The 13834-nt window shown below is 59.3% G+C and overlaps 1 protein-coding gene across 5 annotated transcripts; it reads left to right on the forward strand.

The window, feature by feature from the left end:
* Positions 1-1062: 1062 nt before the first annotated feature.
* CACNB3 (calcium voltage-gated channel auxiliary subunit beta 3) lies at positions 1063-13394 on the forward strand. 5 transcript variants are annotated; one of them, XM_027542718.1, is made up of 14 exons: positions 3826-4565; positions 5826-5861; positions 8193-8315; positions 8507-8629; positions 9071-9186; positions 9488-9552; positions 9751-9770; positions 9968-10048; positions 10249-10307; positions 10475-10584; positions 10888-11039; positions 11246-11341; positions 11440-11589; positions 12040-13394. In XM_027542718.1, the coding sequence occupies exons 1-14, from the start codon at positions 4521-4523 to the stop codon at positions 12352-12354; spliced, it is 1491 nt and encodes a 496-aa protein (XP_027398519.1). In that variant the 5' UTR covers positions 3826-4520; the 3' UTR covers positions 12355-13394. The 5 variants fall into 5 exon arrangements, with proteins under 5 accessions (XP_027398521.1, XP_027398523.1, XP_027398519.1 ...); XM_027542720.1 differs by lacking the exons at positions 3826-4565; positions 5826-5861 and adding an exon at positions 1063-1202; XM_027542722.1 differs by lacking the exons at positions 3826-4565; positions 5826-5861 and adding an exon at positions 1555-2075.
* Positions 13395-13834: the final 440 nt, after the last annotated feature.

Below are 13834 nucleotides of genomic sequence, written 5' to 3' on the forward strand. Positions count from 1 at the left end.
CAAAGAAGCCCCTCGGGGGAGGGGTAGAGTGCAGATCCCAAAGGGGTCTGGAGGTGGGATCGCAGTTTCTGGAAAGAAGAGCGGATGAGGGGGCCCTGTTAGGCTTCTGGCGGGCGAGGGTCTGGCTCCGAAACGCGCTGCCTCTGCTCTAGCCAGGGCAGCGCCTCCTGCTGGCAGGGCCGGAGCCCTGTCGGCCGACAGGCGGACCCCGGACGGGTGCCACCACCTGGAGGGCGTGTGCGACCGCGACCGCGGGGCGAGCGAGCCCAGGGGGCGCTGCAGCCGGCCGGGAGGAGCCGCCTCACCTCGCTCTCCGCCAGTGCGAGCTGAGTCCCACGGCTCCCGGAACCTGGGAGAGAAGAGTGACAGTAGAGACGCCCCGGGTGCCGGGCGCATCCCCGCTGGGGTGTCGCCAGTTGGATCCCATAGGAGCCACCGGGTCTGGGCCTGGGACGGGTGGATGGACGGAGCTTCCCCGGAACCCAGAGAGAGCGCTGGACGCTGGGGCTAGCGAGCCGTACACAAGCATTCTTCCTTTCCGATCATTTCCTCTGCTGAGGACAGGTCGGAGTCGTCTCTGGGACCGAGGCGCCTTTCTTTCCGGGCGCACCGAGCAGGTGTCGGGAGGGAGCGGAACCTTCCGCCTAAAGGTCCGGAGTCCGGGCAGCCCTTCGGCTACTCCTGCCCTTCTGCCTGCGGCAGTGGGAGCTCCGGAGCTCCTACCTTTTCTGGGGAGAGGGTTAAGGACGAGAAGGTGGTGTGGGGGGCGGTCAGGGAAGAAAGGCGAGATATGTGGATGGAAGGACAGCGGCAGGCCCCCAGATAAACAGAGAACTGGGATCGTAGAGGGGGTAAGAGACGGAAATGGAGAAAGCTGGGCTGAAAAGCGACAGGGGAGGGAGAGAGTGACAGAGGCGACGAGAAAGGAAGAGAGAGGGAGGAAGAGAGGAGGGAGGGAGGGAGGGAGGGAGGGAGGGAGGGAGGGAGGGAGGAGGGAAGAGGGAGGGAGCCCGGAGAGAGGGAAGAGAGCGCCGTGGGAGCCGGGCGTGGGGCGAGGCCAGGCGTGCAGGCGGGAGCCAGTGTGCAGAGCAGCTGCCCGGTCCTGCTCCCGCCTCGGAGCCCCTGGCCCGGGGGAAGGGGAGAGGCCACCAGCCCAGTCTATGTCTTTTTCTGACTCCAGTGCAACCTTCCTGCTGAATGAGGTAAACGCGAGGGCCCCTTCCCCAGTGGGTGGGAGGAGAGCCCACTCCGAGCTAGGGAGAGGGCTGGCATTTGGGGGAAGACTGCAGTGATGGGGAGGGAGGCGGAGTAGGTGAGGCTAAGGGTAGAGGTGGCAGGTAGGAAAGGACGGAGCGCCAGTGCTGGCAGCCTCTGAGCACTGGGACTGGAATGGGTGGGGAGGACTGTGTGGGGGCCAGAAAGGGGTCTAGATGTGAGGACTGAGGGGAGGACTCTGCAAAGCTCCCCTGGTGCTCCTGCCTGCATTCCCTGGGAGCAGCCCAGCAGCTAGAATCCTAGAGGCTTTGGCTTTCTCCAGATCTTAAATACTGCTGGGAAGGACTTCCTAGAGGTCCTAGCTTCTGCCTCAGTTTCCTCTCTTCAACACTCTGTGACTGGGATCCACCCAGGTTCCTGGTGCACTTATAGGAGAAGCTAGAATGTATTCTGGAGATTGCCAAGAATTCCAACTCCCAAACCTGGTTATTCAGGCTTCCCCCCAGCCCCGACCCCATGTCCTGCTTCCATGCCTTGGGTATCTGCCAGCTGCCAGTCTAATGACGCTCTCCTAGAAAGAGGAAGGCAGGAGGAATCCTGTCCATGAATCCTCCTCCCACCCCAACCCCCAGCTCGCTCTCCTTATGCTTAGCCAGAGAAAAGAAAATGGATAAGGGACCACGTGGATAGTGACCGGCACATGTCTTGTTATAGGACAGGAAGCACTAGGCTGGCATGAGAACTAGAGCAGGCAGGTGTGGGTGAGGTGAGAAATGGAAGAGAGCAGTGAGTAGCAACTCGGAGAGAAGTGAACCAGGGAGAGGCTCTGAAGCTCCTGCAGGACCCAGGAGATGGCCCAGGTATGAGGAACTTGAATACATCTCCTGGGGGTGGTTGGCATGGCAATTCATGCTTCATGAGCAGACTTAAGACACCACTGTCCCAGATGGGGATGAAGACAAGGTGTGTAAGACAAGAGTGAGGTTGATAGCAGATCCACTGTTACCTACAGTCCCCTGGACACTCCGGTAGTGGGTAGAGTCCCAAAAGGAGGGGCCACGAGAGTAAATTTAGGGATGGAGAGAGAAGCAGATGCCCCGGTAGCTGTCATCTTCATTAGAACCATCTCCCAGGAAAGAGCACCTTAAGGTCTTATTGTGTCACATTTAATGCCCCCTTTCTGCCCCTCTGGAAGGACAGAAGAGACAGAGAATAAAAGAGGCTATGAGAAATACTGAGCAACTGGGAGAGGGCACAAAGCAAGAAGACAGTGTCTGGGAACTTCCGATACAGAAGAATCCAACATATAACCAAGCCCCAAATGGTGCTGGACTCAGGAGTGGGAGCTGTGAAAGTACACTGCCTCCCCCAATAGTGGGCCACAGGGGCTCCAAGAAAGTTGTTCGCCAAATCCCTGCGGGAGGTAGATGCTGAGCAGGGCTGGACTGCACCATTCACAGGGTGGTGAGAGACTAAAGGCAGACCAAGACAGTCTTAAGATGAGACCCCCTTCTCTTTTTCTTGTTAAGGAACACGAACAAGTGACCTAAGTGGGAAGCCAGTTGGTTTGGGTGGTCTTCCTCTCTCTCCCAGGCACAGTGTTTCCTACCACAGATCTCACCCAACCCTGTCAGACTTTTGGTTTTCTAACTCCCCTGAAGCCCAGGAAGAAAAGGGATGAGCAAATATCAGATTCACCCTCCTGGGTGTGAGACTCTGGGAGAGGACAAGGACTGAGACCCAGAAGCTGTCCAAGAGCACCCCTCTATCTCACATTCCTCATCCCCGCCACCGGCCCCAATCTCTGGGAGGAGGCAGAGAGGGGAGGAAAGGGTAGGGAGGCAATCAAAATTCAAAGGAATAACTTTTCTCTGGAGTTCAAATGGGTGGATCTTTGAGGAAGTTTCCTCAAGAGAAGGGCTGCTCCTCGGGTCTCTAACCTCAAATCTTAGTGCCCCTTTGAAGGAGACTGACTGGAAGAGTGGTAAATGTGGCTCCAACCCACACACTGGCCACCCGGACCACCCTCATCCTTTTGCTAAGGAGAGTATCTGGCCTTAGACTAGTGACTCTGAGGAGACTTGCTCCCCACGCCAACCCCGGTGTGGCCAGGCTCCCTCCTTCAGTCCCAGCCACAACCGTCCCCCTATCTCCACTCTCTGGCTTCTTTCCCCCTCCCTTTAGGTTCTCCTAAAGCAGCCCCTCCCTACGCCAGTTCCCACGATGCCTTGGCAATGCCTGGCACAGTCCTTGGCAAGGAAGTGAGGAAGGGAACCCCCATCCTGGCCAGACTAGGATGAAATCTGCCCGCGCAACAGGTGTAGTAGGGTGGCCGGGCCCCAATCCGCCCGGGTTGGGCAACCACCGAGGCCCTTTGCTGCGAGAGAGTCCCAGCACTAAAGGGGCCGAGCGTCTGGCGTGAGGGGGTTGGGGAGGCGGGGGACAGGGGCTACTTTTCGGCATTTGGCCGGGGGTCGCTAAAGCCACTCCCCCCCAGGACCCCTGCGGGTTTGCTTTTGGAGTCTCCCGGGCCTCCGGGGCGCAGACACGCCGCCCTCTCACCTGCCGCCCGCCCCCGCCCCCGCCCCGCCTCCTCTGTCTCTCCAGGCTCCCACTACCCTGCCTCCCCTCTTCCTCTCTCGGCCTCTGCCCCTGCACTGTCTCCCTCTCTCCGGCCTCCCCTTAACCTGCGCCCGCTCCTCGCTAGCAGGGTCTCGGCTCCGCGGCGGTCTCCACCCCGCCCCTCCCCCGCGCCAGCCCTTTGTTTCCCGGCGGAACATTTCCTGGGTTGCCGAGCGTCTCGGTCTCCGCGTCCCTCCTCGGCCCGCCTCCTCCACGCCGGGATCCGCCCCGCCCGCAGTCTCTCCTCCCCTTCCTCCCCGCCGCCCCTCTGCCCCGTAGGTGCTCGGGGACCCACCTTCTACCCCGCTGGCGTCGGCCACCCCCGGAGGCCGGGCCTCGGGCTCTCCCGGCGGCCGGCGCCCCCCGCCGCCGCCCCCTCGCCCGCTCCCGGGGAGGGGGGTCAGGTGGGCGGGCGCTATTGTTGTAGGAGCCGGCGCCAGATTTCCTCAGCCGCGCTCGGGGTGGGACCGGCAGGGTTTTGGGGGGTGGGGGGAGCGGTGATTTGAGCTCGGAGCAGCTGGTCTTCGCGGCTCGCTCCCTCCTTCGCTCTCTCGCTCTCCGCCGCCGCCCGCAGGGCTGCGGGGCTCGGTGGCATCTCCCGGGCGCGGCCCGCTGTCATCGCCCCTGCCTCCGGGCCGCTCCCGCCCCCGGCGCCGCTCGCTTCCCCCCACCCGGACTCCCCCATGTATGACGACTCCTACGTGCCCGGGTTTGAGGACTCGGAGGCGGTGAGTGCCCACGGGGAGGGTGGGGGTGGGGACGTTGGGGTGACACCTCCTGTCCCTCGGACCCTTCCCCCAGTTCAGGACTTTGAGGAACGCCTCTGTGGCGGGGCAGGGCATGTCGTGGGGGGTGGGGGGGGGGGGTGGCGCTCCAGCAAAGTGGAGCGATGGATGTTCACGCCAGAGGCTTCCCGGTGCCCCCGTCCTAGAGCAGGGCGCATCCGGTGTGTGCCGAGAGGGGCTCGGGTGGAGGGAGGCTCAGAGCAGGTGGCTCCACAGCCCAGGACAGAAGGGTAGAGGGAGGCGGGGCTGGAGACTGAGGGCACGGAGGCATTAGAGAGGCCTCGGGCAACGTCTGGAGTTCCCCGAGGGAGGGTTTCTGTGGTCTGAACTCAGCAGACACAGGAGATGCGGGGGTTCTTACAGAGGGGGACAATCCAGCCCTCCTGTGCCTTAGTAAAGAACAGATTAGGGAACCTGGAGAAGAGCAGAGGATCCCATACCAGCCCCTTCAGACAGAAGGATCATAAAACTTGAGGACCTCCATTATCGCCTTCAGCTGGCTATCCCCGGGCACTGCCTTACCTCCTCTCCCCCCTCAGCCCAGCTTCTCTCCCAGGCTGGAAACTGGGTGCCCAGCACATGGGTGGGCCGGCTGACTGTGCCCCAGCCATCCCACTCCTCCTGCTGAGGCATCCCCAAGCAGGGGGGCATCCTGAGCACCTGCTCAGCAGGGAGGCCGGGAGATGAAGCCAGAGAAGCCCAGGGCCTGGGGATGGAGAGAAAGCTCTTTGCTCAGAGAACCAGGCAACTGATAAATATTTAATTCTCCTCTTTGCTTTTATCTCCTGACCCACTGAGACAAATCAGCTCATTAGGCAGTGATTCCCGGAGCTCAAGAGGGCAGGGAGAGTGCCTGGAAAGATGGGGCAAGGATGGGCAGCACTGTCTCAGTCCCTTCTCTCCAGCATCCTACAAGAAGGCCTCCTTATGAAAGCAGCTGGATGGCTTGAGAGGGGTCTCTGATCTGATATGAAGGGTAGGGTGCTCCAGGGTCAAAGGGGGAGTGTTGGCGTCTTCTCCCGTCTCCTGCTGCCATGCCCAGGATAGATGAGTTCTGGGGCTCAGGAAAGACACCTATCTATCAGTCCTTTTCGGGGACTGGGCCCCTGCTGGGCCCAATTCCCCACTGGGCCTCTGGGGCTAATTACATTGCAGCTAGAGCAGATGATTTTCAAGGCTCTGGTGAACACCTCTTCCTGACAGTTGAAGGGACAGCTGGCCACGGCCCAGGGTGCCAAGGTGAGCTGGAGAATGAACCTCCCTCTGTGGGGCTGGAGGGCCCTAGAAGGTTCTTCCCATCTCTAGTTGAGAAGGCTTGGACTGTTTCAAGGTAAAGCCTGACATAGGGATGGTGTTTGGGGCAGCCTGCTAACCCATTGCTGGTTCCCCACCCCTCTCTGGTTCCTGGATTACCCTCCCCCACTTTCCTTTCTCTTGCCTGGCTCCTTGCTCTCCCTGAGGCCCCCTCTGAAGCAGTAGGAGGGAAATCAGGCTCTAAATAAATCCAACGGCTCATCTCCCTCCTCTCCTTCCCCCGTGCCAGGCAAGAGTAGAGCTGCAGCCTGCCCACACACTCACCAGGCGAGGGGGGCACCACCAGGGCACAGTGCCAACTCCTGGCAGCTCCAAAGCACTGAGCCTCTGGCTGTTTTGGCATAACAGGGGGTGGGGGAGGCAAGACCCCAGGGTCTGCTTGGTGGGGCAGCCCTGGCTTCCCTGAGTCATGGGTGAGCTCTGAGGACCTGGGAAAGATGGAGAGGGGATTGCATTCTGAGCATGACTCACGGAACATTAGGGAGAGACCCTGTCATCCCCGTCTTAGTCCAAGAGGTCAGGTAACCCAGGTGCCCCAGGCAGGAGCACAATGACTCAGGCGAGAGCCTGGAGAACAGAGAGGAAGGGTCAGGCTCCTCTCCCATCTAGGAAGCATCTGGCGTGTACTTACCAATGCATGTGGTCATCCTGCCTCACCTGCCCCCTTGCCTGCTGGCCCCTGTTCACTTCACACAGCTGTTTCCCACAGAGGCATCTCCTGTGCCCCGGGCCCCTGGGACGAGGTCCCCTCCTCAGCTGATAGAGCTAAGGTTCTTCCTGGGGCTCAGCTGCTCTTTATCCTGCTCCCAGGCCGGGCTTATTTAGTTCTCAAGGGAGATGGGGAACGTGCTCTGTGAAATGGAGGCCCGTCCCTCCTCATGCTGTCTTCATGCCTTGGGTCTAGCACGGACGTTGTCGTGAGCTTCCACACTAGGACCTGGGCTGCCCACAGGCTGACCAGCCCTCTTGCCCACGGTGGGCTAGTGTGTGAGTTTGTCTTCCCCACCCAGAATCAGGCCTCCGCTGCCTTCTGTGGTGGTCATGCACAGTGGGTCTGAAGGAATGTTCCTCAGCCTGAGAACATTCTACTACACACGCACACATGTGTACATTCCCACACGGTCCCTTTATCTAGGCTCCTGCCTGATCTCTGCCCCCTGGACCTCAGAACTGATGCAAGTATCCCTTCAGGCTTCTGCTCATAAAGAGGGGAAACTGAAGCAGGAAACAAAAGACTCCCTTTTCCCTAGACTGAGGGGGAAACCCAGACATTCTGACTTCTTCCCTCCTGCCCTGAGGTCCAGCTTCCCTTGTTCATCACCCTCATGGCCTTGAAGGTGAGCTCTGCCACCCTCCTAAGGCCCCTCATTGCTCAGAGGCCCTTCCTCTGAGCAGGACTCAGACACCCTCCTTCCTCAGGTTACCAGAGACCCCTCCCTCCATCCCCAGGGTTGCTCCTGGCTGGGTTGCTGGGCACCAGCACTGCCTTCCTCCAGGGCTGATATCCCCCCCTGGCAAGGGGTGGAGAGATATAGGCCAGGTGGTAGGCATGGCCAGGCTTCATCTGGGCTCAAGGAGGTAGCTTTATGTTGCCTCCTCAGTCTGTGCTGCCCACACCTGGCCAGTTGTCCCAGCAGGTGTGAGAGGAAAGAAAGTAGGGGTAGGGAGAGCAGGAAGGGAGTAACTGCCAGAAGTTGGGAGCCCCATGTCCTCTCCTTCACCAAGGATAAGAGAGGGGATCTAAGGGGGTAGGCAGCTATATCCTGACACTCAGGACCAGCGCCATGCCAACCAGTGTCTCTTGACTGCTCCTGGCTGGCTATACTCCTGCCAGGCATTTTAAGGAAATAGTTTCCAGGCTGCTTTGCATGCTGATGTGAACAAGAGGGTTGGGTCTTCTGGATTCCAAAGATTCCGAATCATCCCTAGTATGTCATCTTCAGTACATCTCACCTCCCTCTGCCTCACAGGACATGGTCAAGGGGAGAAAAGGGAGGAAGGAGGGAAATGAAGGCTCTATTCACGGCTGCAGTATTAATAGGTTTGGGAGGAAGAGCCCAGATCTCAGCACATATGGGTTGGACTGGCTTTCCCGCAGCCCCAGAAGCACTGGTGCCTTTCCTGGGGAAACAGGAGGGACTGACAGGGCCAGCCACCCCCATGGAGCTGGAGAGGCTGAGGTTCATGGGGTTTGGAGGCGCCTTTCTAGTGCCCAGCACTCCTGAGCCCACAGGTCACCGCGTCTCCCCACACCAGGGTTCAGCCGACTCCTATACCAGCCGCCCATCTCTGGACTCAGACGTCTCCCTGGAGGAGGACCGGGAGAGTGCCCGGCGTGAAGTGGAGAGCCAGGCTCAGCAGCAGCTGGAAAGGGCCAAGGTATCCTCTTGCCGGCTGGGGGCACAGTGGGCCAGGGTGGGTGGAAACTGGTGCCAGGTCCTAAGTCTCGAGGGGTCAACAGACAGGATGTGCGAATGAGTATGTGTGTGGTTGGGTGGATGGATGGGCCCTGAGCCTGGAAGGGGTGCTTTGAGGTTCCCCTCATTTGCGCCAACTGTTGCGTTCCCCAGCACAAACCTGTGGCGTTTGCTGTGAGGACCAATGTCAGCTACTGTGGTGTACTGGATGAGGAGTGTCCGGTCCAGGGCTCTGGAGTCAACTTTGAGGCCAAAGACTTTCTGCACATTAAAGAGGTGACTGACCCCCTCCCAACAGAAGCTGCTTGGTTTCTCTGCTCTTACCCAAGTTCCCAGGCCTCTTGCTTCAGTCCTCTTTAATAAACAAGTCCCGAAACTCCAAAACTCATCGTTAACACCCCTCTGTACATACACATACCCCTCATACCCGAGACCTAGTCCTCAGGGTCTCTGTCCTCCTGAGACCTGGGCCTCAGCTCCAATCTGTACAAGTGAGCAGTTAGCTTAGTTGCCTCTGTGGCTCCCTGTGACCAGTGTGAGGCCTCACACACAAATCTTGGGGGTCTCAGACATGGCTGCCCTCCCCTCTGGCACCTTCTCCTGACCCCCTCCCCTTGCGCTGCCTGGCTCTCCCAACGCCTCCTTTTTCGTTGAAGAGCCAGCGCTGAGGCCTGGACCGCCTCCTCTACCACCCCTTCCGCCCCACCCCACCCCTAGAAATACAGCAATGACTGGTGGATCGGGCGGCTAGTGAAAGAGGGCGGAGACATCGCCTTCATCCCCAGCCCCCAGCGCCTCGAGAGCATCCGACTCAAGCAGGAGCAGAAGGCCAGGTGAGAGCAGGGCTGAGACTCAGTAAGTACCTCCCCACGTGTGCTCTTTACCCACAGTCCACATCACCACACAGGCATGCATACCGCCCCCTCTCCGCAATATGCAGTGTGCACACTCAGACCTAACGTGTACATTCACAATGCACAGGTACAAACGCACACGTATTGAAGCTCACACACAAAGGCTCACATCACATGCACTTCTCTCACTAGCAGAAACATAAGGAGATGTATACAGCTATTGAGTACTGTGTAGAGCAGACACACAAAGACTCTCACTGACCTCCCTCTCTGCTCTCAGGAGATCTGGGAACCCATCCAGCCTGAGTGACATTGGCAGCCGACGCTCCCCACCTCCATCTCTAGGTAGCCTCCCCTCCACCCACCTATCTTGGGTAGGTGGGCCACTCAGACACAGGGGGAAGGGAGATTCTCCCAGTGAACAGTGTGGGAAGGGGTTGGAGCTGGGAGAAGCCCAGGGTTTCCCCTGGGGACGGGAACACCGTGCCCTCGGGGTCTTTCCCCCTTCACCAACTTTAATCTTTTATTTCCTTTTCCAAAAAGCCAAGCAGAAGCAAAAGCAGGTGAGTCAAGGAAGGGACTGGGGCTTGGGGGGCTCATGGCTTCTGGCTGTGGGGACAGGTTTCTGGGCAGTCATTGTTGAACGGGCAAGAAAACACAGAGGGGAGGGGGCCCAGATGTCTGCATCTGCCCCACCCCACTCAAGTGAAGGGCAGGCCACATGGCCATGACTTTGCCTGACCTCAGGTCAATTCTGCAGGCGGAACATATTCCTCCATATGACGTGGTACCCTCCATGCGGCCTGTGGTGCTGGTGGGACCCTCTCTGAAAGGTTATGAGGTGAGAGGTCCCTGACCCCAGAGTTGTTTCTACCAAACTTGCCACAAAAACAGTGGGAGGGGATGTTCCCTATGCCCATCCGTCAAGGTCTGTGTGGAGGGGGTGAGCTCCATGGCCGTACCTGGGGATGCTGCCCATCTCCAAGAAGGCTCCAGTCAATTACACGCCTTTCCCTTCACCCTCCCCCCACCCCAACCCAGGTCACAGACATGATGCAGAAGGCGCTCTTTGACTTCCTCAAACATAGGTTTGATGGCAGGTAAGCTACTCTGGCCTGGGGAGGCATGAGAATCAGGGAGAAGTCCTTGCCTCCTTCCAGGTGCTGTAGCCAGGTCTCCTCTAAAGTGAAAGTTGGTGGGACCTGGGTAGGGAGGGCCCTAGGCTTGAAATTTAGAGGCGGGCTGTGCTTCTCCCTGCCCACGCCAGGATCTCTATCACCCGAGTCACCGCAGACCTCTCACTGGCAAAGCGATCCGTGCTCAACAATCCTGGCAAGAGGACCATCATCGAGCGCTCCTCTGCCCGCTCCAGCATTGGTGAGAAGTCACCAGTCCTGCTTCTTTGCCCACTCATGCATTAGTGAAAACCTTCCTCATACCTTCCTCTTTCCTGGCAACTTGCATTCCTGCCCAACCCCTTCTCCACCTCCCCCAGGATTGGCAAGAACCCACCCTAGTCTCAATGCCCCAGTGCCTCTGCCTGCCCAGGCCTTGATGAACATCCTCTCCCTCCACCATCCCTTCCCATCCACCATTTGGGAGACCCCAAAGCCCTGTTGGAGTCGGACGGGGGTGGAGCCACCAGTGAGCATTGCGGCTCCCCTGTCCCTCCCTCCATAGCTGAAGTACAGAGTGAGATTGAGCGCATATTCGAGCTGGCCAAATCCCTGCAGCTAGTAGTGTTGGATGCCGACACCATCAACCACCCGGCACAGCTGGCCAAGACCTCGCTGGCCCCCATCATTGTCTTTGTCAAAGTGTCCTCACCGAAGGTAAGGCAGCTGTGGCGATAGAGGAGGCCTACAGGGCTGCCCTCTTAGAATGCGGTACAGCTCTGCTTGGTCCCTGCCCAGGGGCTCCTCGGCCACTTTTCCTGCTGCTGCTTAACACCGCTCTGAGTCCTCCTTGCCTGCTCCCATGCCATGAGTTGGGGACATGCCCAGTGCTTCCTGGGCCCAGCTCTGCCCTTGCCCCTCAGGTACTCCAGCGTCTCATCCGCTCCCGGGGGAAGTCGCAGATGAAGCACCTGACCGTACAGATGATGGCATACGATAAGCTGGTTCAGTGCCCACCCGTAAGTGGCTGGGGCACCATTCCTGTGCCCACTCTTGCTTTTCCAGGGCTGGGATGGGCTGATAGAGACGGAACATTCCTCCTTTCCCTTCCTTCCAGGAGTCATTTGATGTGATTCTGGATGAAAACCAGCTGGAAGATGCCTGCGAGCACCTGGCTGAGTACCTGGAGGTTTACTGGAGGGCGACCCACCACCCAGCCCCCGGCCCTGGGCTTCTGGGCCCTCCCAGTGCCATCCCCGGACTTCAGGTAACCATTTCCAAGGGCACTGATGCTCAGGCTGAGCCAGCCAAAGCAATGCCCCCTCCCCACCTGGCGGATCATTCCTGACCTCCAATTTGAAGGCCAAAGGATCAGAGAGCAGAGCAAGGGGGTGTGGGTGAAGGCAGTTCCTGATGAGGGAAGAAAGCAATGAGACAGGTAATCAGAGGCCACTTTTCCTAGGATTCCAAAGAAACACGCTCTCCAAACTCTTCTCCTAGTCTGTCTTGAAGGCAGAGTTTGGATTTGGCAGGAGTCAAAAGTTCCAGTTTTCCTTGTCTGAAGTGGAAGAATGCTCCGGGGTGCTTCTCCTTCTGGATCATTTCCTGTACGCAGGGAACAAGAGTTGAGGGCAGGAATCCTCACGCTGCCAGAGTGGGGAGGGAGACTGAGGCGAGGTCCGCATGGCCTCACTTAGAGCTGCTATCTTGTCCCCAGAACCAGCAGCTGCTAGGGGAGCGTGGCGAGGAGCACTCGCCCCTGGAGCGGGACAGCCTGATGCCCTCAGATGAGGCCAGCGAGAGCTCCCGCCAAGCCTGGACGGGATCTTCACAGCGCAGCTCCCGCCACCTGGAGGAGGACTATGCAGATGCCTATCACGACCTGTACCAGCCTCACCGCCAACACACCTCGGGGCTGCCTAGTGCAAACGGGCACGACCCCCAAGACCGCCTCCTGGCCCAGGACTCGGAGCACAACCACAATGAGCGGAACTGGCAACGTAACCGGCCCTGGCCCAAGGACAGCTACTGACACAGCCTCCTGCCGCCCTGCCCCGGCAGGCACAGGCTGGCTGGGGCCCCTGCGCCAGGCAGGTTGGAGTTAGACTGGCATGAGGCTGGCACTAGGCTCAGCCCCCGAAACCCCCTGCCCAGCCCCAGCTCCAGGCCTGCCTGCAGTCCCGAGGTTCTGGGAGAAGAGCAGGGGGCCCCCTCACCTCCTGGGCACAGTGACCCCTCCCCAGGCTCCCATTCCAGGAAATAGCTGTGTGTGCTGCACCCTGGCACCTTTCCTCTCCTCCTGCACAAGAAACTGCCCCACTGGGCAGTGCCCTCAGGCCAGGACCCCCTTAGCAGGGGCCTTCCCACCAGACTCAGGGAAGGAATGCCACTCAAAGTGACAAGAGGGTGGGGCGTGGGCAGCATGGCATAAGGAAGAAACAAGGTCCCTGAGCAGGTACAGTCCTGTCCTAACCTGAGGGACTCAGGGGTTGTGCTTTGGGGTCTGAGGGCCTCTACTCACCTCACTGCCACACATGAGACATGAGACAATCGAAGCCCAGCAAGGTGGCACTCCTGGCATCAGCTGGGGTGGGGCATCCACACAAAGGCTGGAGCATGGACGGCTGGGCTAGGGCCAGCTGAAGCTCCAGAAGGGAAGGGCTCTGCTCACCTGCCAGGAAGCAGCTTAACATCTGAAGGGACCAGGGACTAGGAACACGGTGGACTGCGGGCTGGGGAAGGGAGGGCGAGTGTAGCAGAGAATATATGGACGGCTTGCTTTGGGCGCCTCCTTGCCCCACTCATTCTTTTGCTCTTGCATCCTATCTTTTCTGTTCTTGGTCTTCATGCCTCCCATGCCCATGGGATATGGGCCTCAGACTTTATTCCCTGATCTATAGCTGCTGCTCGTTAAGTTAGGATTAGAGGGGGAGATAGGACCCAGCGGACAGCCCCCAGAGGCCCTGTCAGCCTGGCTACCCTTGTCTTAAGAGGCTCTCGTGTGTGACCTACAGAGCATGCTCCACAAGCCCCTGCCCCACCTGTCATCACTAATAAACACCATGCGCAGACCCTTGGGCTCCTGTTCTGTCTGCTGGCTCAGGGAGCCAAGGCCCTCACTGCATGGCCCAAGTCTGGAGTTGAAGACGTATCCTCGATGTGCTCTCTCAAAAAAGACCCACTGAGTGGGAAGAGAAAAGGACAGAGCTGGGGGAGGCACTAGACTCCCGGGCGCCCCTTTACCCACCCGCTCATGCCCAGGCCCTGGAGGGAGACCGTCAGCAGCACAGAAGGGACTTGTTCAGGGAGGTGGAGAAGAGGCTGAGTCACAGCCTCACACTGTCCCAGCCTCAGGCCAGAAAGGCCCTGAAGGAGCTGCAACTCGAACTCCACGTCCTTGCCCAGCTCTTCGAGGGGTAAGGAAGAGCATGTGAGTAAGACGGGGGAGGACCCAGGCCTTGCAGCCCCCTCCCCACACGGAGACTCAGCCGGGCCCAGCTCATCTCTCCTTG

This window comes from Bos indicus x Bos taurus, chromosome 5 (assembly GCF_003369695.1).
Source record: "Bos indicus x Bos taurus breed Angus x Brahman F1 hybrid chromosome 5, Bos_hybrid_MaternalHap_v2.0, whole genome shotgun sequence".
In the NCBI taxonomy this organism is placed as follows: Eukaryota; Metazoa; Chordata; class Mammalia; order Artiodactyla; family Bovidae; genus Bos; species Bos indicus x Bos taurus.